The sequence below is a fragment of the Dromiciops gliroides genome, chromosome 1, assembly GCF_019393635.1.
Source record: "Dromiciops gliroides isolate mDroGli1 chromosome 1, mDroGli1.pri, whole genome shotgun sequence".
NCBI lineage: Eukaryota > Metazoa > Chordata > Mammalia > Microbiotheria > Microbiotheriidae > Dromiciops > Dromiciops gliroides.
This window is the reverse complement of record NC_057861.1, coordinates 62,206,982-62,232,049: the sequence shown is the minus strand read 5'-3', so window position 1 is coordinate 62,232,049 and position 25,068 is coordinate 62,206,982. Positions and strand designations below refer to the sequence as shown.

At 47.8% G+C, this 25,068-nt stretch overlaps 1 protein-coding gene across 8 annotated transcripts in view; it reads left to right on the top strand.

The window, feature by feature from the left end:
- The window catches only part of UNC13A (unc-13 homolog A), a 96,766-nt gene that overhangs the window by 32,263 nt on the left and 39,435 nt on the right, over positions 1 to 25,068 (top strand). For 4 of the 8 annotated variants that reach the window (XM_044003443.1, XM_044003433.1, XM_044003438.1 and 1 more), the window contains exons 8-26: positions 388 to 423; positions 2,169 to 2,385; positions 3,499 to 3,618; positions 5,444 to 5,938; positions 6,285 to 6,384; positions 8,400 to 8,446; positions 8,718 to 8,796; positions 11,072 to 11,077; positions 11,477 to 11,548; positions 14,127 to 14,346; positions 15,260 to 15,487; positions 16,270 to 16,411; positions 16,574 to 16,743; positions 17,143 to 17,258; positions 17,444 to 17,607; positions 19,004 to 19,154; positions 20,566 to 20,634; positions 21,247 to 21,336; positions 21,692 to 21,826. In XM_044003443.1, the coding sequence (XP_043859378.1) occupies positions 388 to 423; positions 2,169 to 2,385; positions 3,499 to 3,618; positions 5,444 to 5,938; positions 6,285 to 6,384; positions 8,400 to 8,446; positions 8,718 to 8,796; positions 11,072 to 11,077; positions 11,477 to 11,548; positions 14,127 to 14,346; positions 15,260 to 15,487; positions 16,270 to 16,411; positions 16,574 to 16,743; positions 17,143 to 17,258; positions 17,444 to 17,607; positions 19,004 to 19,154; positions 20,566 to 20,634; positions 21,247 to 21,336; positions 21,692 to 21,826 (2,657 nt within the window). The remainder of the gene's footprint in view (positions 1 to 387; positions 424 to 2,168; positions 2,386 to 3,498; positions 3,619 to 5,443; positions 5,939 to 6,284; positions 6,385 to 8,399; positions 8,447 to 8,717; positions 8,797 to 11,071; positions 11,078 to 11,476; positions 11,549 to 14,126; positions 14,347 to 15,259; positions 15,488 to 16,269; positions 16,412 to 16,573; positions 16,744 to 17,142; positions 17,259 to 17,443; positions 17,608 to 19,003; positions 19,155 to 20,565; positions 20,635 to 21,246; positions 21,337 to 21,691; positions 21,827 to 25,068) is intronic. The other 4 variants (XM_044003452.1, XM_044003445.1, XM_044003429.1 and 1 more) reach the window with 3 other exon arrangements.

Below are 25,068 nucleotides of genomic sequence, written 5' to 3'. Positions count from 1 at the left end.
GACTTCCAAGTTTGACCCTGGAAGTTGCTAAAATGCTTTGGGTTACGGGGGCAGCTAGGTGGCACAGTGGATAAATCACGGCTCTGGATTCAGGAGAACCTGAGTTCAAACCCGGCCTCAGACACTTGACGCTTACTAGCTGTGTGACCTTGGGCAAGTCACTTAACCCTCATTGCCCTGGAAAAAAAAAAAGAAAATGCTTTGGGTTGAGGGACAGGGGGCAGTGACGGAGAGAGGGAGGTGGACTGAGAACAATGGGGGGAGGAAGAGAGCCGGTGTCTGGAGGGTGTTCACGATTCCGCCCCTGCTCCCTGTCCTCTGCCCTCTTCCATGCCCACTGCCACAAGTTCTGCCCATCTTTACTCTCTCTGCCCCTTTTCTTTGTAGGCAACTGGAGTTATTTTGGCTGGGGGGAGCAGCAGAGTAAGTACTCAGCCGGCGATTTGTTCAGTGTGAGGGGGCGGAATGGGGGCATATGGCTCCCCTGAAGATGTTCCCCCTCCTTTCCCCTCCCTTTCCCCTGGAGAGAAATGTGGGGAATTTTACCTGGGAAACTCGGGGACAGTCAGTCTGGCGCATCCCTGCCTTTGCCCCCTCATCCTCCAGTCTCTGGTTGGCCTCCCCCGGTGGTGTTCCTATGAACACAGGAGGGGTGTCCCTATGTTACCTGATGAGCAGAGGAAGAATATGGGAATTTGGGGCTAATCTCGGAGCCACTGCAAGGCTTCAGCCTGATAACAGGAGCTACAATTTAGGTTTGGATGGAGATTAGCTGCCCACAAGCACCCCTTAGGGACCTGCAGGACCTCCACCTCTCCCCAAGTCTCTCTCCCTACCCTCTGCCCCCATGTCCAATCCCATATCTCTTCCCCTACCTGTCACCTACTCCCTTGTTGATTCTCTCCTCCCCATTCCTCTTCCCCTTCCTCTTAGGGGGGAGAGGGATGAGTATAACTCTGGACTAGTCTTCTCCTCTCTGGGCCTCAGTTTCCCCATCTGTAAGATGAAAGAGTTGGATGAAATCATTCCTAAGTTCTTTCCTAACTCTACCATTATATTATTTTATGAAAAGGGTCCAGATGTAAAGCTAAAGATGGCAGGGATGTGGGGGTAGTTATTAGGGAACCTCAGTTACCTCTCAGTTCTGGAGGGATGGATGAGCATCTAGATGGGCATTATCCTAGTGGTCCCATATCTACAGCGTTCTCCACCCCACCCCCAGTTCTCTATATATTTTCCTCCTGCTTCCAACAAAACATCCCAGCCAAGGGGTCAGCGTTGCTAGACTTCTAAGGAGTATAACCAAAGGGTGAGAGGTGAGCCCAGGATTGAGGAGGCAACCTTGACATTGCACCATTAATTGGGTCTGGCCATCCCAGAAGGCACTTGTAGCCTCTTAGGCATGAATCTCTCAGTTCCACTGGGGATAGCTGGTTCTGGAAAAGAGTAAGGCAGGTGGACCTGGCACCATACCACTCATGTCTCCTCAAGGTCCACTCGGAGTCTTGTAGACTAGTCCTCCTTACTTCCTTATCCAGGCCTACTTTAGCCCTGGGTATATTTCTATTTGCCACAGGCCTTCAGGTACCCCAACTCCCATATGATGTCCTAATATTGTCTCCTGTCTCCCTCCTTCTTCCTCTTTCCAGCTTGGGCCATCCATGTTCTAGAGCCTACATCCCAAACCTCTACAGTTCCCATCTGCTGCCATGGATCTTTCTATCACCTCTCTTTTATTCCTTTCTTTTTGCCCCTTGTTTTATTCAAAGCCCATCCAGTTCCATTCCTCATGCATCATCAATCACAGTGGCCCAGCTGAGTCTCTTCCTCTCTTCAATATTCCTTTTATGGTCTCCCTTATAAAGGGAGTCACGTGCCACAGCTCATGTTAAAGACAACCTCCTTTAACTTGCATGAGGCATTTAACCTTACTTAGTGTAGGGACAGAGGGGAAGAAAGCAGCTGGCACTGGAGACACTCCAGGTCTTGAGGAGAGTACCCCTAAATTCACAATCACTTTTTGAGATCAAAGGCATTTTGGTACCACCCACGGTCCCTGGATGGGAGGAGGTTGGGTTGTCTATTGGGGACAACCCTCCATCTCCCCTCCCAGCCCTTCACCCTTTTCCCTTCTGCATCCCTCCCTCCCCATTTGGGGCCTTTTCCAGATGAAGACCCAGACAGCGCTGTGGACGACCGGGACAGTGATTACCGCAGTGAGACCAGTAACAGCATCCCACCACCCTACTACACCACATCACAGCCAAATGCTTCTGTCCACCAGTACTCAGTCCGACCTCCTCCACTGGGCTCCCGAGACTCCAGGGACTCTTACAGTGATTCCATGAGGAGCTATGAAGACTACTCAGAAGCACCTCCAGTCAGGTACCTGGGGGAGTGGGGGAGTGGAAAAGGAGAAGGAAAGGAACTAGAGTCTTGGGGTGACATGAGGAAGGGAAGACAGGAGTGGTGGGACTCAGCCAGGGGCAATAACTTCCTTAAGATTCCCCAGTTAGGGCAGCTAGGTGGTGCAGTGGATAGAACACCGGCCCTGGATTCAGGAGGACCTGAGTTCAAATCCGGCCTCAGACATTTGACACTTACTAGCTGTGTGACCCTGGGCAAGTCATTTAACCCTCATTGCCCCCCCCCAAAAAAAAAAGAAAAAGAAAAAAAAGATTCCCCAGTTAGTATTGCAAGTAAACCCCAGGTGGGACTTGTAGGCAAGCACTCTCTCTGAGACGCGTCTACCTCCTGTATATTGTTGAATGGAAGAGGGAAGGGGAGAAGGAGGAGGTGGATGGATCTTGGGGGTCTGAAGAGCAGATGGACCCTGCTTCTGGGCATGGGGGAAGATCTAAGAGTTTGGATCTTCTGAGGAACTCTAGTCCAGAAGTTTCTAACTGGTTTTTTTTTTCATCATGGATCCCTTTGGCAATCTGGTGAAGCCTATGGATTTATCAGGATGATGTTTTAGAATGCATTAAATAAAATACATAGGATTACAAAGAAAAATTATTGAAAAATAACTATGACAAAAACAAGTTCATGACCCCGGGGGTTGAAGACCACTATCTATTCTAGCAAGAGGGACTTGCCTTCCTCATGGGTGAGAGAAGGGAAGTGTAGGACCACTGGAAGGATTCTACTGCTTTGCACAGAGTTGGCGTTTAATCCAATGCTGGTTGGGTTTTCAAAATTGAATTAAATCGTCAGCAGGACCAGGCAAGTGAAAGGGGCCATTCTTGGTTGGCCCAGAGATGATGCTGAATAAGCCAAATGTGTGGAGCCCTGAAAATGGGGTGGGACATTCACGAGCCCAGTGTAGGCGACAGGGCAGAGCTTAGGCCCCCTGTCGCATGGCACCAACTGAGCCAATCCCAGGATGACCCAACCCATGGACAACAGTCCTCCCCTCCCCCAGGGGAGCCTTAGCTAAATACCCCTCCCCCTACCTGCTGACCATGTTCCTCCTCCCCTTTCCCCACTCCCTGGCAGACGCTTCACTAGCGTCGATGCAACCACTCGGGGCCACAGCGACTCGGAGGCTGGCCGGGGCTGGCCAACCCGCCGCCATTATTCCCTTGAGAACAGGCCGTCCCTAGACCTGTCAGATAGGTGGGTCCTTTCCCTGTTGTGAGCCTCATGCCCCGTCCAGTGCTGTGGTCTGGTCCTTGTGGGCTGGGGCAGACCGATACCGCTGGCCAATCACCCCTAGTCCCCTCATCCATATAACTCCCTCTTGGGTGAGTTGGGGACCATTCTCCAGATATCAGCAGAATAAGCTCTTTCCTTCTTGATTCCTTCCCAAGGAGGCCCTCTCTCCTGTCTTCATGGGGAGCCCCTTCCAGGCCCCTTCCTCCCTTTTCAGGAAAGTATAAATCTCATAGAGTTGTAGCTCCCACAGTGGGAAAGATCGTCTGTTCCAGGCCCAAACCTTAAAGGAAAGGCGAGGTATTATTGAACCCATTTTACAGATGAGGCAACAGAGACCCAGAGAGTTAGTGAGCCGTGGTGGCTGTGGTCGGGTAGAAGAGGGAAGTTAGTACCTGGCTCCTAGTGTAGCATACTCTTCTTTCCACTTACCTGGAATGATGATGACGGCACTAATTGACATCAAGGCCATTTCCCTTGTTGTCTCCCATTGGAGCCACACACAGCTCTAGGAAGGGAAGAAGGTTATAGGTTATTATCCTCTTTCGACAAAGGGAAGAAACCCAGGTTCAGAGACTGGAAATATCTTATTAGTCAAGGTTACACCTTCATTCAGTTAGAGGGTTAGGACTTGAACTCAAGTGTTCCAGTTGCTGGCCCAGAACCTTGAGCACCACAGGGGCAGAATGCCTGGGTCAGAAATAGCTCCCCGGGGGCTTTCTAAGCCAGCCAGATGTATTCATGGATGTGGTATCGGCCTCCCCCACACTGCCCCTGTCTTTGTCTGCATGGCGCGCTTCTCTGTCCTTTTGGGGGTCCTCTTCTTGTTGTCCACCTGTGTCTGCTTTGGATTTGTTTGCTGTGAGGGCAGGGGAGGAAGAAGGGAGGATGGGGGGGGTGGCTCAAGGTGGGTAGAAGGAAGAGAGATATTGGACATGGTCTTAATCTGAGATGGTATAGTGAGCAGTTGGCCTTTGATCTGGGGGTCTTCCAGGGATGCAGGGGAGATGGAGGGAGGCAAAGGAATTCTGGGGAACAAAGACAGAAATAAATTTGGGGGCAAAATGGTAGATGAGAGTGGGCAAAGGTTAGCACCATATCCACCTGGACTCCAGAGGGAATCAGCATTGTCCATTTTATTACTTTGCACATGCTTAACCAGATTTTAGAGAAAGTGTTCTTTCACTTTAGAATAATGGGACCTTAGTCATTTGGATGAAGAATAAGGCCTAGGGACAGATGCCAGCAGCTCCTTGTGTCCTGGATTTGAACTCCCTGGGCTGTAGGGTTGACATCAGGACATTTCTATTCTGATGAGAGAGCAGGAAGTGGAATGGTCCTAGCAGCAGAATTATCACCTTACATCATTTGTACTGGGTTTTTATACTTCTCCAGAAAAGAGCACTTTTCCACATGGTTTCTCATTCATTCTTCACCAAAGCCCTGTAGGGCAGGCAGAGCAGGGATTATTCTTCTGTGAATACATATTCAGAGAGGGAAGCCTTACTCTATGTCCCACAGTTGGCCGACAGCCAAGCTGGGGCCTTAATCAGTGGCTCTGGACTCCCAGACCTGCCATTTTTCTACCCCTCATTAGTGTTCCAAGCTATTCTGACTTTGGGTTAGATGAGTACTCACCCTTAGGATGAGTAACCCATCCCACCGAGGGCCTCCTGGTGCTCAAGACTGGGAGGAAAGGGCACAGGGACTTCTAAACTGGAGACAAGGATCCTTTTAACATCCTTCTGTATCTCCTCTCTCCCCACTCCCAACCCTGCCACCCATATAGCCCAACTGGCAGCAGCCACTATGCCTCCTCAGGGGAACTGAGTCAGGGAAGCTCACAGCTGAGTGAGGACTTTGATCCGGATGACCAGAGCTTGCAAGGCTCAGAGATAGAGGAAGAGAGGGACCGAGACTCTTACCACTCCTGCCACAGCTCGGTGAGCTACCACAAAGACTCACCGCACTGGGATCAGAATGAGGAGGAGGAGGAAGAAGAGGAGGAGGAGGAGGAGGAGGACTTGGAGGAGGAAGACTTAGAAGAAGACTTGGAGGATGAAGAGCTGAGGCAGGAAGGTTACAGTGAGAATGAGGAAGAATACTCCAAAGAGGAGAGCTACCCACCAACTGTACCCACATCCTCAGAAAGGGAGGAAAAGCCCTCCCCAGTGTCTGCTGAAGTCCCTGAAGTGGCCAAGATGCCTCCAGAGCCAGCAGTAGCTGAGGAGCTGCCTGGGGCAGAGCGGGCACCTGAGCCTGAACCTCCAAAGCCGGAAGAGAGGTAAAGGAAGCATGTTGCAGAGCCAGCCATGATAGGGAATGGGGGGAAGAGGAACAAGAGATAAGTGGTCTCAGAGCCTGGTCCTGAGCTCTAGGTTACACAGAGTCCTGGGTGATAAAGCTATAGACCCAGGAAACTACCAGGGAGGCCCAAGATGCTTGGGTTCTCTACTCATTGCCTGTGTCTCTCTGGATGGGAACATGAGTCTGGCCCCCACATCATCAGGGAACCCCGAGCCTCTCCTCCAACAGACAGTGATATTGATGTATGGGAGACACTAGAGATCCAGACACTGGGGACCCAGAGGGGAACCTAAATGCTGGCCCTGGGGTGGGGCTGGTCTCAGTTACAGGGCTCGGGAAGATGAAGAGGGGCAGGACTCCATGTCTAGAGCCAAGGCCAACTGGCTGCGAGTATTCAACAAAGTCCGAATGCAGCTCCAGGAGGTGAGTATGCCCTGGGTGGGGATCGCCCCGGTGAGGCAGAGACCGAGGGCACAAGGAGGGCAAGCCGGGAGTGGGTCTAGATTGCTCTGGGAAGTTTCCAGGTTTGCAGGGTTAGATGTGGGGGGTTGAGGTTTGGGATTAGGGTGGAGATTAGGGTTAGTATCAGGGTTAGGTTTGGGGTCAGGACTGAAGTCGTGATGAGGGTCAAGATTAGCCTCCCAATTCAAGTCATGCTCAGGATTAAGGTTTAAGTTAGGCTTGGTTTTAAGGTCAGTGTCGAGCATTGATTAGGGCTTACGATCAGGTTTGGGGTTAGCAGGGAGAGAGGCGGGGCCATAGTAGATAGAATGCCGGATTAGAGTCAGAAAGGGTCATCTTCCTGAGTTCAAATCCAGCCTCAGACACTTGTTAGCTGTGTGATCCTGGGCAAGTCACTTAACCCTGTTTGCCTCGATTTCCTCATCTGTTAAATGAGCTAGAGAAGGAAATGGCAAACATCTTCGGATCTTTGCCAAGAAAACCCCAGATGGGATCACGAAGAATCTGACATGACTGAAAGGACCAAACAACCACATTGGGGTTCGCACTGAGGTCAGAGTTAGAATTTGACTTAGAATCAAGGGTCAGATCTGGGATTAGGATAGAATTCATGATCAGGGCCTAGGCTGAGGTGAGTGCATTACATTTAGAGTCACGGTTGACCCTAAGGTGAAGGTGAAAGTCATGATCAGGATTAAGGTGAAGGTCATCTGTCAGATAATAGTCAAGACTAATGTGAGGGTTAAGAACCTACCAGGGTTGGCAGGCAGGGCTGGCTTCTGGGATGTGATTTGGAAGACATGGAGGAGCTGGGCCAGAGAGAGGCTCAGGCTGGGCAGGGGTTGGGGATGTGCCTCTATTTGCCCCCTTGCTCCCTCAATGGTCTCCACTGAATCTCCTCCCCGCCTCGACCCCGCTCACCTCCATCCGCCATCATTTCTTTTTGTGTTTGCCTTTGCTGCCCTTTGGGTCCTCTCATACTTTTCAGTTGCTCATCACCATCACTGCCCTCATGCCCTGTGAGCACCATTGGCCCAGGTAGGTGTGTACCCCGCTTTGGGGTCCTTGATGGACACCAGAACAGCAGGAGGGGGAAGAAGGCACAGTCTAGGAGACAGGCAGGGGTCCCAGAAGGCAGTTGGGCTCCCTCCTCAGCCCTCTTCTCATGCCCTCGGCATCTCTTTCACGCCTGGCATAGCTTGCTAGTCTCCAGAAGAGGCTGTTTTGGTTTCGACCCAGGGATGTGGGGGAGACAAATTAATGTTTCATTGAGATACATCAGACAGTGAGATCCCTCCGCTCTCATCCAGGCAGTGAGTGGGGAAAACCTTTCAAATAACAATCATCTTTAGTCATTTCTATAGCATTTCCTCAAGGCAGATCAGTGTACAAGTATCATCCCCATTTTCAACTGAGGACACTGTGATTTAGAATGAGGAAGCTTGTCCAAGGTCACATGAAGAGACAATGACTGAGTCAGGACAGATGTTCTCCTATTCATAACCCACCCTGTCTCCCAAGGGTCTCAGGAATAGGATGGACCTGGGATTGGTTCAGACCCTCCTGCATCATTGCCGGTGGACACCCCTTCCCCACTCATTAATGCTCATTAACATACTATCATTAACTCTCCACCCCATCCCAGGAACCCTGGATTTCAATAGACTAAAATACTGAGGTCAGACTGGATTGATGAAAGCGAAGAGAAATTGGGTTGATGGCCAAGAAGTCTCCACAGGGAGGGATCAGGGCAGTAGGCATGTGCTCAAATCTCAGCCTCTGTTAGAGGGGGGCCAAGCTCTGGGAGGGATCATGGGGACTTTGCTCCCCCATGGAGACCCAGGCTGGGAGAAGAGCCAGGATCCTGGAGGTTCAGAGAAATCCCCCCATGGTATCCATCTGGGAGTTGGAGGGGGGTGGAAGGGATGGTGTCTGCCCTTTGGATAGAATGTCACAGAGTTGTGATCATCCCTCAGGCCCGAGGAGAAGGAGAGATGGCTAACTCACTCTGGTTCAAAGGCGGGTGAGTCGCTAAGCACATCCCCCTCAAGCCCAAATTGCTCTCTTCCCCTTCCCTGGGCACTCTCTGGAATGAACTTCCTCCTTTGGGAGGGCAGATCAAGGGCTGAAGTCTATAGGCACACGTGGGGGTGTTTAGAGATCCCTAAAGTGAAAGAGAATTGTGCCCTCATTCCTTGGCAGTTTGAGGTACCAAGGTAGGCCCCTGGGGTGTTGTAGGGGGACCCAAAGGCAAGTGCAGTGCCCAATGGAATTCTTTACTGCCTCTCTCCCAGGCCTGGCGGTGGTCTCATCATCATAGACAGCATGCCCGACATTCGCAAAAGAAAACCAATTCCCCTTGTGAGCGACCTGGTGAGTAAACAGCATTCTCGATTCTTTCCTGGTCCTGACCTGTCTTCAGGGCTGGTCCCAGGGGTCCACTGAGACTGTTTTCCTTTCTTTCCCTGGATTTGGATTCTACCTCACACTTAACTCCTACTAGTATCATGCCTTTGTCTCTTTTTTCTTGGTCCTTCCTTTTTCCTCCTACTCCATCCATAATAATAATTAATAATACTATCCAGCCTCAGACACTTATTGCTATGTGACTCGGGGAAAGTCACTTAACTTCACTGAGCCTCAGTTTCCTCATCTGTAAAATGGCCTCACAGGGTTGTTGTGTTGCTTTGTTAATCTTAGAGTGCTACATAAACGTTAGCTATTGGTATTCTCATTTTATTTCCATGTTGAGGAAACCAAGGCTCAGAGGTGTTGCCTGTGACTTCCATAAGGGTCATAAAAATGATAGGAAGGGAGGCAGCTAGGTGGCACAGTGGATAAAGTGCCGGCCCTGGATTCAGGAGGACCTGAGTTCAAATCCGGCCTCAGACACTTAACACTTACTAGCTGTGTGACCCTGGGCAAGTCACTTAACCCCCATTGCCCTGTTAGGAAGGACTCCAGGATCATAACCTCTGAAAATCGGTTGAAGGAACTGGGAATGTTTAGCCTGGAGAAAAGAAGACTGGGGTGGGGGGGAAGAACACAATGGTTTTAGTCAAATATTTGAAGTGCTGACACTTGGCACAGTTTTTTCAAATTGGGCACATAGTACATAGTAGGTGCTTACTAAATGCTTGTGCCTTGACTAGCCATCCTTGGCATTTAATAAGCACCGACTGTGTCCCGTGCACTCTAATAAGTGTTGGAGATACAAAGAAGGTGGGCGGATAGAGGGAAAGAACCAGTTCCTGCTCACAAAGAGCTCATAAGTTGGAGGGGGAAGGAGCAACATGCAAACACTCCTTGGGAGTGGACACAGGTCCTGTCTACCAGGAAGCTCCCTCTTTCCCTCTCCATCCACTCCCAATCTGGTTCTTGGTTCTCTCTTCCTGCCTCCTTCCCTCCCCTAGATGCGTCCTCAGTTCAAGCACCCAGCCCCATGACTTCACCAACAAATGCATATTTCCCATTCAGTAGATTGCCAGAAAACCCTTGGGGGAATTTCTGGCTGCGGGAAGGGGAGGAGTAACCATTATAACTCACAGTGTATACATCTGTGCAATGGAAGCAGAGCAGTGGTGAACTGAGGCTTCCTGTTCTGACTATTCTAAACCTTCCCGGCTCCTCCCAGGAACACGTTCAGAGACTCTGCCTTGTTGCTTCCTGTAACTTTCCAAAATAAATGCCCAGACTGTAGCATGAAGTGGTGGAAAGAGTTGGGTTAGATCCAGATCTCATCTGCGTTGCTGGCTATCTGTGCAACTTTGGGCCAGCCATGCCACCTCTATGGGCCTCAGTTTCCTCTTGTGTCAAATGTCAGGCTTGGATTTCCTGAACTCTTTCAACTCTCTATCTATGACTCTATGACTGGCCTACCATCCCCATCCCTGGCTACTTCTTATTCCCTAAAATTAACAGCACACAATATCCACATTACAAATTTGAAACTATCACCAACCTCCCCACCTCCCACTGTCATTGGACAGTTCCTTCCTTCTTTCTATGGAACATGGAATGGTTGCACTGGAAAGGGCCTTGGACTTCACCTTCATTTTACAAAGGAGGAAATTGAACCTTGCAGAGGATCTTCCCTACCCCCAGACCACATCATACCAGCCAGAGCTATTCCTGGTCTGGGAGGAAGAAAAGGGTGGAATCAGGCTGTTTCCCATGTGACCCTGCTAAGGCCTCCCTCCTTCTCTTTTTCCTCTCAGATGGACCCAACATAAGCACTAGCTTCCCAGACCACCCTCCCCATCCTGAGCCTAATACCCTCTACCCCTTATCACCTGCTGACTGTTTAGTGCTTGTGACTGGTGGGAGCCCTAACCTGCTATTGTAGGCCAGGGAAGGGTAGGATGCTGGTCACGGGCCCCTCCTTTATCCTTAAGGTTGGCAGCCAAATGTTGGCCTTAATCCCATAGCATTTCTAAAGGAAGCATTTGATAGCAAGGCTTTCACAGACCTGGGCAGATATGTCTGAAGGGGGTATGGTGTGTGTGTGTGTGTGTGTGTGTGTGTGTGTGTGTGTGTGTGTGCGCACACGCACGAGTGTAAGGGAAAGGTAGGGGTGGGGAAAGGCTCTCTGAAGCTAACACCATTCAGTTTCATTCATTTCCTTTTTTCCTGCTGCCTTGACATTCAGGCGATGGTAAGTGACCACCATAGTTCCTTTCCCAACAATCCTACTCTCAAACACTCTCAACAGCTCTCTGCCTCTCCTACCTCCTGCTCACTGTCCCTAGGACACTTCAATATCCCAAAGAGCATGTACCCCCCACCTATCCTCGGGAACTGACCTGCCTATGGGGGTGGGATGGCTAGGGAGTCCCTGCCACAGTTACCAGTTGACAAGTGGGGGAGGTGAAGGAGGTAGCTTCTTCACTGTGGTCCATGATACTAACATGTGGCTCTAGATTTAAAATGAAGTTTGATGGTTCTGATTCTGTAGCTGATGATTTCATTCCATGGCTAGTAATGCCAACAATCATCATGAGCAGGGATTCTGATCCACAGCTAATTTCTTCCACCTTTGGCTTTCCTCTTTTAGTCCTTGGTCCAGTCCCGGAAGGCTGGCATCACCTCTGCACTGGCTTCCAGCACCTTAAACAATGAAGAGCTAGTAAGTGGGCATGGGTCGTGGGGTTGTGGAGGGGAAAGGTCCCCGTTGGAAACCTGTGCATCTGGGATTTTGTCAGCAGATGCTCTGGTCCTGAGGATGGGAAAAGCAAAAGATAGGGTAATCCTCAAGTCAATAAGCATTTATAAGCACCTACTATGTGCTAGGCACTATGCTACACTCTGGGGATACAAAGAAAGGCAAAATACAGTTCCTGCTCTTAAGGAGCTGATTAATATGGGAGGCAACATGTAAATAACTGTGTACAAACAGGACATGTGTAGAATAAATTGGAGATATTCTGAGAGAGAAGTTACTAGCCTTAAAGGGGATCAGGAAATGCTTCCTGACAAAGTTTGGATTTTAGCCAGAAGCCAGGAAAACCAGGAGGCTGAGATGAGAAGTTGGGAGAGTTCCTTTTGGGGGGATAGCTGATAAAAATATCTAGAGTCCAGGAATTGAATGTTTGTGCAAGGAACAGTGAAACGGCCAATATCACTGAATTATAGGAAGAGGCCTGGTTATAAAGAGATTTAAAGGCGGAAATGTTTTATTTTATCCAGGAGATGATAGAGAGCCAGTGGAGTTTACCGAATAAGAGTTGGAGGTGGGGGAGGGTGGGGGCGACATGGTCAGAACTATGCTTTAGGGAGAAGTCTTTGATAGCTGAGGAGAGGATACACAGTAATAATGAGAGACTCAGGTGTAAGGGGATGAGAGCTTGCAACCTCAGGGTATTGACAGTGTCAGAAGAAAGAAGGGGATGTATAGGAGAGATGTTATGAAGGTTGAAGTGATAGGATTTGGCAACTGATTAGATACAGGAGTGGGGCATCGGTGAGAGAGAGTGAGGAGTAAATGATGACAGGTTACAAGCCATAGGTGACTGGGGGGATGGTGGTCCTCTCAAAAGAAAAGTTAGAGGGGACAGGATTGTGAGGGGGTGACGAATAATGGTCTCAGCTCTGGATATGTTGAGTTTAATGTCTATGGGACATCCTGTTCAACAACCCTTCTTCACGCCTCCCCTGACCAGTACCTATTTTTCAATGTTGTCTCCTTCCCAGAGACTAGGGTCTTCTTAAAGGCACAGAAGGTGCAGGCTGCAGGCAGTTGTAGACTCTTAGAGACTGGCATCTCTGTCTTTTTTTTAACTGCACAGTTTCTCAAAAGTGGCCACCTTTTTTTGAGTCTCCTAGGAGAAGGAAAGATGTGTCACGGTCAGTCAAAAAGCATTTATTAAGTGCCTACCATGTTCTAGGCACTGTGCTGCCAGTGACACAAAGAAGGGCTTATATTTTAATGGCGGAGACAATGTGGGAACACCCACGTACAAACAAACTTATGTACAGGCTAAACTGGAGATAATCTATGAGGGAAAGGCACTAGCCATGGGGGCGGGGGTGGGGGGGTTGAGTAGACTGGGAAACTCATCATGTCTCTGCTAAGTCCCCCAATGTGTTCTGCTGTCCTCAAGTCCAAAGGCTGGGTCTGAGGACCATCAAAAAGACAAGAAACAGGGGGCAGCTAGGTGGTACAGTGGATAGAGCACGGGCCCTGGAGTCAGGAGGACCTGAGTTCAAATCCAGCCTCAGACATTTGACACTTACTAGCTGTGTGACCCTGGGCAAGTCAACTTAACCCCACTTGCCTCACCAAAAAAAAAAAAGACAAGAAACAGAGATTCCCATGAGCCAAACAGATCCTCAGGACTGGAGAATTTAGAGAGCGACCCTTGTGGACTGGAATAGATAGGGAGGGCTCCCTGGAGGAAGTAGGAATCCAGTTGGGCCTTGAAAGGAGAATAAGAAATGGGCACAGAGAAATCATCGTCAAGGTGCTTGTTAGAAGTTAGAGGAAGTGTTGGATGGGGACGAGGATGATGAAGGGACTGAAGAGCGTATCATTATGAGGCTCAGCTGAAGGAACCAATAAGAATGGGGAGGGAGGGAGGGAGGGACAGAGGACTTGATCTCTTTGCAAAGATAACCAGCAGGTGTCCAAGTATTTGAAAAGGAAGAGGGATTAGCTATGGTCTGTTTGGCCCCGGAGGTCAGGATTACAAGTAATGGGGGCTGGGAGGGGGGGAGTGGCAGAGAGGCAGATTTCTCGCACTAGGAGGAAGGACTGAACAATTAGAGGCATCCAAAAGTGAAATGGCGGGGCAGCTAGGTGGCGCAGTGGATAGAGCACCGGCCCTGGAGTCAGGAGTACCTGAGTTCGGATCCGGCCTCAGACACTTAACACTTACTAGCTGTGTGACCCTGGGCAAGTCATTTAACCCCAACTGCCTCACTTAAAAAACAGAAAACAAAAAAAAAGTGGAATGGACTAACACAGGGGGATCATGAGCTCACTAGCATTGGAAGTCTTCAAGTGCAGCATGGAGGAGCCTTAGAGCATGAACTCCTGGTCAACTCAGGTTGAATTAGATGACTTCCAAGGTCCTTTCAAGTTTTCAGGTTGTGATTCTGCATTTGCCAGTTTAAGAGGAGGGGTGTAGATGAAAGGGATGCCCTGTTGGTCTGGGCCCCTGCCATTAGATTCCCTTCTCTCTGACTCTGTCTTCATCTCTCTCCAGAAAAACCATGTTTACAAGAAGACGCTTCAAGCCTTAATCTACCCCATCTCTTGCACAACCCCCCACAACTTCGAGGTGTGGACGGCCACCACACCCACCTACTGCTATGAGTGTGAGGGGCTTCTGTGGGGCATTGCTCGGCAGGGCATGAGATGTACCGAGTGCGGGGTCAAGTGTCACGAGAAGTGCCAGGACTTACTCAATGCTGACTGCCTGCAGCGTAAGGACAGACCCAATGGGGACCATCATGGGTGCCCTCTCCCTCAGCCTTCTCTTCCCTCCCCTCTGGGCCACAAGTGGTCAAGTGGTGCCATTTCTTTGCCTCTCACATTGTCTATCTTCCCTAAGTTGAATCAGGTCAGCTCAGACACCAGCAGTACCAACTCTCCTTATTGTATTTTTTTCCTAGTGGCTTTCAGCACCTCCCCCCATGTCCTACAAGGGATTGAGTCAAAATCCATAATTATCTTGGCTACTGGCATAGGCAGGCCTGGAGTATGGCATACTAGACCCACGTTCATGTCTACCACCCAACTCACACTCTGTGGTTTCCAGTGGCTCTGGGGACCTGGGTATCCTAGGTCAGAGTAGAAGAAAGCAGGGATGCTAATAGCCAAGGGCTCAACAGAAAATGGAGCAAGTGTGGAAGTGACCACTGGCTATGTGTAGGGTGATGGGGGCTCAGTCAGGAGATGAGGAGCTCATTGAAGAGGTGGGGATTCAGTAAAGGGAATGAAAAACTCTGAGAGGAATGGGAATTCATTCAACAAGATAAGGGATAAGTGATGGGTGATCACTCATGAACGGAGGCTGCAGAGACAGCATAATACAATGAGGAAGGGTACCAGATTTGGAATCAGAGTTCAAATTTGGGTTCAAACTCTGACTCTGCCACTGACTACCTGTCTATTTAGGCAAGTCTCAGTGTTCCCATCTGCAAAATGAGAGAATGGAGCTAGCTTTTAATTTTCTCTATGAGTGAAAGGAGCGGGGTGTCTGGAGGAAGATGGGAAGATGGTGACAGATAATTGGGGAGGGAATTGGGATTTACTGAGAGGGCAGAAGATCAGTGAAAGAGAAAGATGCTCAGTGAGGTTTTAACACCTAATATCTGAGTTCTGCTGATACTCCAGGAGCTGCAGAAAAGAGCTCTAAGCATGGGGCAGAGGACCGCACACAGAACATTATTATGGTGCTTAAGGACCGCATGAAGATCCGGGAGCGGAACAAGCCTGAGATCTTTGAGCTGATCCAGGAGATCTTTGCAGTCTCCAAGACAACACACACACAGCAGATGAAAGCTGTGAAACAGAGCGTCCTGGATGGGACATCCAAGTGGTCGGCTAAGATCAGTATCACTGGTGAGGTCCACCTGGGCATGGGGATGTATGACCCCCCCAGGGGCATGGCAGGGGGTTGGGTGCCCAAGGCTAGGCCCAGTTTATGGTGTGTACTAGGCAGCAGTGGCATCTATGCCTTTACTGGCATCTCTTCTCTTTATGGCTTCCCACCTCACTATGCCTGCTCCCACTCCCCAGGAAAAATAGTTCTCCTTGTCCCTCTAGTGATACCCTTAGCACCCACCTCTTGTTTAAGCCAAGTTCCAGAGGCAACTTATCCAGTGCTTAGAATAATGTCTAGCACATAGTATATACTTTAAAAATTCTTGATTTACTGTTGACTTACTCCTTTGAATGCTCTGGGAAATGCCCATGCCACCTTGTGTCCCCAGAATCTCCCTAGCACCACCTGATGCTCTTGGAATTACCGAGGCCATCTTGCACTCTCAGCAGACCACCGGTAACACTTTGGGGGTCTTGTCTCTTAGACTCCCTAGGGTTGCCTTGTTTAGTTTAGTTCTATAGAGGATTACAAGCATATATGGGTATAAGTCCATGTGTACCGATGATTTGTGTGCAAGATTATTGTTTGTGCATTTGTATCTGTATCTCATCCTGTGATGTGTGTCGATGTGGTTCTGGTGTGCATATGCATGGATGTGTGTGTAATGTAAGTGTGCCAGTATTGATGACCCTGAATTGTGTACATGTGCTTGTGTTTGTATGTGCATGTGTACTCTGATCTGGTGTGTACACTTGCACGTGCTCACACATGTGTTTGTACATGCATGTCTATGTTCCAGTGGTCTGTGCCCAGGGCCTTCAGGCAAAGGACAAAACCGGCTCCAGTGACCCCTATGTTACTGTCCAGGTCGGCAAGACGAAGAAACGAACTAAAACCATCTATGGGAATCTCAACCCTGTGTGGGAAGAGAACTTCCATTTGTAAGTGCCCTCACCCAAGGGTGTCTCCCGGTGCTCGGGGAGGACCCATCTGGTCCTGGAATCCCTTCTGGCAAGGAGGTTCAGCCTCCCTCCTCCCCATTTTCCCCTGGCACTGATTCCCAGGGAATGAACAGTTTCCTCTTCCTTCCATCTCCCGCACAGCGAGTGCCACAACTCTTCAGACCGCATCAAGGTGCGTGTCTGGGATGAGGATGATGACATCAAGTCTCGAGTGAAGCAGAGGTTCAAGCGAGAGTCAGACGACTTCCTGGGCCAGACCATCATTGAAGTACGAACGCTGAGCGGCGAGATGGACGTCTGGTACAACCTGGGTGAGCACCCACTGAGACGCCCCGTGTGCTTGGGCCGGATGGTGGGCAGAGACGCAATGCTTTGTTGAGGGCGTCTCTGCTCTGAGGAAGAGACGAGGCTTTGTCTTCAGGAAGTCTCCAGTCTAAGGAGAAAACATTTGGTTAGATCCCAATTATAGGAGGGGGAGTAGAAAAGAATAAACATAAACCCTTGGGTCTTGAATCTGATTGGAAAGATTAAAATACCATAAGACTCCAGGAATCACCTGTGCAATCTCCAGGCAGCCTGTCTCTAAGCCATACTCGGGGCTAGCTAGGTGGTCTGCCTCCCAGTGAAAGCCACCAGGGTCTCTCTGCTCTGATCCGGATCACTTTGGGAACCCTTTCTGAACGTCTGTTTCTTCTTTCTCTGATTCCCAGACAAGCGGACAGACAAGTCAGCCGTGTCCGGAGCTATCCGATTACATATCAGTGTGGAGATCAAGGGTGAGGAGAAGGTGGCACCGTACCATGTCCAGTACACGTGTCTGCATGAGGTGAGACCATCTCAGTGTTCCCGTTCTCCCTTCAGGTCGGTGCCACTATCCTTAGGCTGAAGCACAGGTGGTCTGGTCTGCACTCTCCAATCTTGACGCCCCTCTCCCAATCCCTGTGCCTTTCCTGGTCTTGGTCCTGTCCCCTCTTGCCATTGATCTGATCTGTTCCTCTTCTTCCTCTTCAGAACCTGTTCCACTTTGTAACAGATGTGCAGAACAGTGGTGCTGTCCGGATCCCAGATGCAAAGGGCGATGATGCCTGGAAGGTTTATTATGATGAGACTGCCCAGGAAATTGTGGACGAATTTGCCATGCGCTATGGCGTCGAATCCATCTACCAAGCCATGACGTGAGACCAGCCAGGGGCCAGAAGGGTGGGCTTTAGCGGGTGGGGTGGGCAAGAGCCCCTTGGTATAGGAATAGGTGGGGTTGGGAGGGATTCAAGATAGGGAGAAGGGAGTTAGGCAAGTTGATGGGATCAAGGTGATGCCAGAGATGCTCAAATGGGAAATAGGGTGTTATGGAAGTAGAGCAATGTGAATCTCCATGGGTGAGTCTTAAGTTCAGGATGGCATTGGGGAAGTGTGTGTGTGTGTGTGTGTGTGTGTGTGTGTGTGTGTGTGTGTGTGTGTGTTGAGGGGGGCAGTTACCAGCCGGGCTAAATCTTTCAGAAGACAGTTTAGGGGCAGCTAGGTGGCACAGTGGATAAAGCACCGGCCCTGGAGTCAGGAGTACCTGAGTTCAAATCCGGCCTCAGACACCTAACACTTACTAGCTGTGTGACCCTGGGCAAGTCACTTAACCCCCATTGCCCTGCAAAAAAAAAAAAAGAAGACAGTTGAGTGGAACTTGAGAGAACAAGTGTGTGGCCATGGGAAGGAGAACCAATCAGGAGAACATTGTAATGGAAAGTAGAGGAAGGAAGGAAATTTTCAGGATTTTAGTAAAAGAACATCACTTAATGAGCAAAGAGAGAGATGAACACAGAGAGATGGACAGAGAGAGACAGATAGGTTGAGCAACAAAGAGAAACAAAGACTGAAGAAGGAGATAGACACTTTTAAAAAATCTCAAGTAGAAGTTATTTCTCAAATCATAGGGAAATTTTCACATAATTTAAAGATGTTTCAAGATGATCAGTATATTTTTGCCACATTTCGTATCCTTTTTAAATTTGATTTTATTTTCCTAACAAGCCTTCAGGATCTCTCCCACTCCCCCACTGAACAATTTCCTAAAACCCTTATAACAAATATGCATAGTCAGAAAAACAAATTCTCCTATTGGCCAGAAAAGCATCCTTAAGACTCGAAGAGACATAATTGAAGACACAAGAGAGAAGGAGAATAATACAGGGACCTTGACAGAGAGGAAGAAACAGACAATATGAAATTAACAGAAAAGACACAGAGAGAAAGACAGACAGACAAGCTGACAGACTGAGACAGGAAACAGAGAGGGAAGGGAGGGAGGGAGGAAAGGAGGAAGGAAGGAAGGATGGATGGATGCAGGGATGGATGGAAGGAAATGGGGGCATATATTCCCCCAGAGAAACATTTTGTAGGGAGACATTTAAAGGGACATAAAACTATGGCTGAAGTAAAATCTGGATCCTCCTCACTGTAAGACTTCCTAGGGGCAGGGCAGGAAGGAAGACAGAAGCTCAGTTCCCTGGCCAGAGGGATAAAATGGTCCCTCTACAGAGTCCCCTGCTGACTCCTCTGCTTTGTCCCTCCTTTCCCCAGACACTTCGCCTGCCTCTCTTCCAAGTACATGTGCCCTGGAGTACCTGCTGTCATGAGCACCCTGTTAGCCAACATTAATGCCTACTACGCCCACACCACAGCCTCTACCAATGTCTCTGCTTCTGACCGATTTGCTGCCTCCAACTTTGGGGTCAGTACCCTGCCTCCCAGGCCCATTAGAGGGTGCCTCTTTTTGCTTTTTTATTTTTTTCACTTAATAGTCTTTTATTTTTCCCAATTACATGTAAAGGAGAGTTTTCAACATACATTTTTGTGTAGAAGATGGCGCTTGAACTGCATCTTTTTTTTTCTTTTTCTTTTTTCTTTCCTTTCCTTTTTTTTTGCGGGGTGATGAGGGTTAAGTGACTTGCCCAGGGTCACACAGCTACTAAGTGTCAAGTGTCTGATGTCGGATTTGAACTCAGGTCCTCCTGAATCCAGGGCTGGTGCTTTATCCATGGCGCCACCTAGCTGCCTCCTCAATATCCATTTTTGTAAGATTTTCTCCCTCCCTTCCCTCCCCCCTCCCCAAGACAGCAAGTAATCTGATATAGGTTATATATGTACAATCATGTTAAACATATTTCCACATTACTCATGTTGTGAAAGAAGAATCAGAGCAAAAGGGGAAAACCACAAGAAAGAAAAAGACAAAACAAAAAAAGTGGGAGTAGTATGGCTTAATCTGCATTCAGACCCATAATTCTTTCTCTGGATGTGGAGAGCATTTTCCATCATGAGTCTTTTGGAATTGTCTTGGATCATTGTATTGCTGAGAAGAGCTAAATCTATCACAGTTGATCATCGCACAATGTTGCTGTTATTGGGTATAATGTTCTCCTGGTTCCACTCATTTTACTCAGCATGAGTTCATGTAAGTCTTTACAGATTTTTCTGAAATCCTCCTGCTCATCATTTCTTATAGCACAATAGTATTCCATTACATTCATCTACCACAACTTCTTCAGCCATTCCCCAGTTGATGGGTATCCTAGAGGGTGCCTCTTACCTCTGCCCTTTGCTCCACCCAACCAAATGGGCACTCTCTGCCAGGACTGAAATAGAACTGACCAAATTCCCTGAGATCCCTAATAACTGTGGGGAGAGATGCCAAACCAGTTTTTGACCATCCTAGGGCTCCCCCCAAAATTTGTTGAGGTCTGGAGTGAGAAGGCGTCAGGCCCAGAGGCAACTGACCATGACTACAGCCCAAAGGAAGCTGTTGAATGGTACAGGCATACTCTGGAAGAGCTTGTTCCTGAAGCCCTAGGTCCTCTGCCCTTTCAACTGGTCCTTTGACTATCTGTTTTGAGTGCCCCTCATTCTCATCAGGTCTGGATTCTGTCAAGATGGGGCAGTTGGTGGCAGGGCCACGATTCATATCTGGCAGTTGTTACTGCTTCATGTGGGGTTGGTCCTGTCCTGCTAGGGAGCATCAGGGTAAAGAGACATCTCTGATCTTCTCATCCCACACATGGCTAGATAAAGTGTGACCCCCTCCCAGGTTAGGGTGATCTCTAATGTTACCCTTCTTCCCTGCCTCATGCCCATTGCCTCCTCAGAAAGAGCGATTTGTGAAACTCCTAGACCAGCTGCACAACTCTCTGAGAATCGACCTGTCCATGTACCGGGTAAGAAACACGTGTGTGTCAAAACAGATGCTCTACCATACATGGACTCCTACTACACATCTCAACATTTGCACATGTTTGGAAGGAAGCACAGAAGCTATGACATATCGGTGCAAGCATATGGAGCAATATGCCCATGTGTGCCTTAATGCATACTCAGAGAAGATGACATGAACACACAAGTGCACATGAAAATAAACATACTACAACAAATATACTTACACATGCCATGGTCCATAGGTCAACTGATATACACACATGCAGGCATATACCTTAATATGGATGGAAGCTGCAGATATCCATGTGGGAGACCTATAGACAGTTGTACACCTTTTTTCCTGCCCCCCCCCCCCCGCCCAGGCCTCTCTTTAGTTCCTGGGAGGGCCATTCCCTGTACTATCCCTATGCTTTGGAGGTCCCATGTCTTCATATCCCCTTCCCCAGACTCAGAAAAGTTCCTTTTTGCCATCCCTTATCATCCTCCCAGTCTTCCACAACCCCTGTTATATAAGACCTGACTCCTTGGAATCATCTGATGGGAACCCCTGTGGTTGGGAAGGATTGGGGGGGGGGTCTATTATCTCTGGTAATCCTTGTCCTCTCCCTCTTCAGAACAACTTCCCAGCAAGCAGCCCAGAGAGGCTTCAGGATCTCAAGTCTACTGTGGACCTTCTCACCAGCATCACCTTCTTCCGGATGAAGGTAACAGAAAGGTCCTGCCAGGATGTAATCAGGAGTCTCCTGGAATATCCCAGAGACTCCTGGCTACTAGGCTATTATTTTTTTGCCTGGGGATTGGCTCCATTCTACTCCATCAGAACATACTACACCACATCATTATCTGGATATACCTTAGAATTGTATATCTTTCCCAATGATCTGCTTTCCACTAGACACTTGATCCTCTCCTCTGGCATCAGCCCTTTGAAACTGAAATCTATTGGCTATTCAGGCTTTATCGCACACCTATATCCCCTAATACTGGTCCAACCTCAGCTTCTGAGATGAGGACAGATCATTTCTTAGCTTTGCCCACCTAGACCTATCTCTCCCATAGGTCCAGGAGCTACAGAGCCCACCTCGTGCCAGCCAAGTGGTGAAGGACTGTGTGAAGGCCTGCCTCAATTCCACCTATGAGTACATCTTTAACAACTGCCATGAACTCTATAGTCGAGAATACCAGACTGACCCGGTAAGGGAGTGAGACATAGAGGTGCTTCATAGGAAAGGGTGGCTAAGACCAGACCCTGGTCCTTATAAGATTAACCTTTAACAGAGACTATTTTTAGCTCCTCCATTCTTGTACCCTGACTCCAATTCAGCTCGGTTCAATTCAATTGGGTTCAGTTGAGTTGCATTAGTATGAGTTACATTTGATTGAATTGGTTTGGGTTGAGTTACATTGAGCAGGGTTGGGTTGTATTGGATAGAGTTGAATTGGGTTGAGTTAGGCTAAAATAGGCAGATTGAATTGAATTATGTAAGATCGGTCTGGGTTGTGTGCCTTAAATTGAACTGGATTGAATTGGGTTAAGCTGAGTTAAATTGGGCTTGACTGAATTGAATTGAGTTGGCTTGGGTTAAATTGTGCTGGGTCATTTGAAGTTGTATTTGTCTGGGTTGTATGGGCTGGGTCCATTTGAGTTAGGTTGAATTGATCCATATTTGATTCAATTCAGTTGTATTGGATTGGGCTGAGTTGTTAGGTTTTATTGAGCTGGATAGTGTTGTTGAGTTGACTTAGATTTGATTGGGTTGGGGTTAACAAGTTCCATTAAGCTGAATTCATTTTGGTTGAACTGGATTAAGTTAAATTACAGTAGGTTGGGTTTAGTTAGGTTGAACTGGGGTGGAGTTGGGTTGAGTTGGATTGGGTTGAATTGGGGAGGGTTTAGTTGATTTGAATTAGTTTGTGTTGGGTTGAGTTGAGTTATGCTGAACTAGACTGGATCAGGTTGAATTGATTGAATTGTGTTGAGTTGGGTTGGGTTAGGTTTAACTGGTCTTGGTTGAGTCAAATTGAGTTGAGTTGGGCTGAATTGGGCTGAGACAGGCTGAGTTAGTTCAATTTTAATTAGATTGGGGTGAGTTGAGTTAAGTGGGTTAAGTGAGCTTGCTTAGTTGAGTATAGTTAAACTCAGTTGGGTGAACAAAATCCAATACAGCAAATATTTATTAAATGCCTACTGTGTAAAAGGAGCTATACTAGGTATTTGGGATATGTATAGGAAACAAAATTGTCCCTTCCCTTAGTAGCTTACATTCTACTGGAAGGTGTAACACATGAACATATAAATAAATATAGGCTCATTTGAAGAAGGGGAGAGTACTTGCAGTTGGGGAATTGGGGAAAGGATTCACGAAACAAGGGATGCCTGAGCCAAATTTTTAAGGAAGATAAGGATTTTAAAAGGAGGAAATGAGGAGGGAGTACATTTATAGAAACAGAGGTCTATTTATACAAATGGACAAGATGTAGGAGATGGAAAGCTGAGTGTGAAGAACAGCTAGTGAGACAGGCTAGAAAATAAGATATATGATGAATAATAATGTGAAATAAGGCAAGAATAGGAGTACTGTGTAGATCATTAAACACTGGGATAAAGAGTTGGCATTTTGTCCTAGAAGCAATGGGGAACTACTGAATATACTTGAGAAGCAGAGTGACATAGGTCTATGATCTAGGAAGTTTATTTTGGTAGCTGTATAATGGATTGAAGAAGGCTGAGCCTGAAAGGGAGACTACTTAGGAGGTAATTACTATGATCTAGGAAGATGATAAGATCCCAAACTAAGGTGGTGATCTTGTAGGTAGAAAGAAGAGAATGGATGTGAGAAGTGTTGTGGAGGTAAAATAAACAAATCTGATTGTATATGGAATGAAGGAAAGGGAAGAGTGAAGATGACTGAAATTATAAACCTATAGGTCACTGGAAAGCAGGTATTACATTTGGTAGATATAGAGAAGTCTGGAGGAAAAGTGAGTTTAGGGAGTTAATCTCAGTACAGTTCCATTAAATTCCATTAATTTCAATTCAGTTGAGTGAGTTTAGCTGAGTTGCTTTCATATGAGTTAGATGAGTTCAGGTCCAATCAAAATCTAGCAAGCATCTATTAAGCATCTACTATGTGCAATATACTATGCTAGAGGCTGGTGATAAAAGGACAAGATGAAAATTATCCCTACTTTTAAGGAGTTCCCATTCTCTCTCTCTTATGTGTGTTTATTTGTTTATTTATTTATTTACAGTTTTGAGTTCCAAATTCTATCCCTCTCTCATCTCTTATAATATGTAAGCAGGTAAGCATATACATGAAAAATCAAGTAAGAGAGAGCAGCAGCAATCAGGGGAATTAGGAAAGGCTTCTCTTAGGAAGTGTCACCTGAGTTGAACCTTGCATGAACTTCAACCAGAGGCAGAGGTAAGGAGAAAGTGAATTCCATCCTGTGAAAAAGTATGTAGGCAGGAGATGGAATGCTAAACTTAGTAAACACCAGATAGGCCAGTTTGATTGCAAAATAGTGTGTGAAGAGTTAATGGGCACTAAGCCTGGAAAGTTAGCTGGGAATCAAATTGTGAAGGACTTTAAATGTCCTGCTAAGGAGTTGATATTTTTTTTATTTTGAGGCAATAGGGAGCCAGTAAAGGTTTTTGATCAAGGAAGTGACATAGCCAGGATTATATTTTAGGAAGGTTATTTTGATAACCATGTGGAGGATGGATTGGAGAGGGGACAGACTAGAAGCCTGGACTCCACTTAGGAGACTGTTGTAAGAGTACAGGAGGGGGCAGCTAGGTGGCTCAGTGGATAGAGCACCAGCCCTGGATTCAGGAGGACCTGAGTTCAAATCCAGCCTCAGACACTTGACACTTACTAGCTGTGTGACCCTGGGCAAGTCACTTAACCCCCATTGCCCACCAAAAACAAAAAAGAGTACAGGAAAGAGGTGATGAAGCCCTGAACAAGAGTGATTATCTGAGTGGGGAGAAGATAGATGCAACAGATGCTATGGAAGCAGAATCAAGACTTAATGACTGACTGGCTATGGAGGGAGAAGATCAAGGATGACTCTAAGGTCACAAGCCTGAATAACTGCAAGAGGGTAGTGGCCTCAACAGAAATGGTAACATTTGGAGGCGGTGTGGGTTTAGGGTGAAAGGTAATGATGAGTTCTATTTTGGATGCATTGAGTTTCAGATGTCTGTTGGCATCTAGATGAAGATATCCCACAAACAGTTGGTGATGTGGCTCTGGAGGTTAGGAGAGAGACTCAGATGTACAGATTTGGATGTCATCTGCATAGAGATTGTAACTGGTGCCCATTAGAGGTGATGAGATCACCAAGAGAGAAGGTGTAGAGAGAGAAAAGAAGAGAGGGTCTAAGACAACAATGTCCCACAGGCATACAAGGTTCCTGTTCCAGTTCTTCTT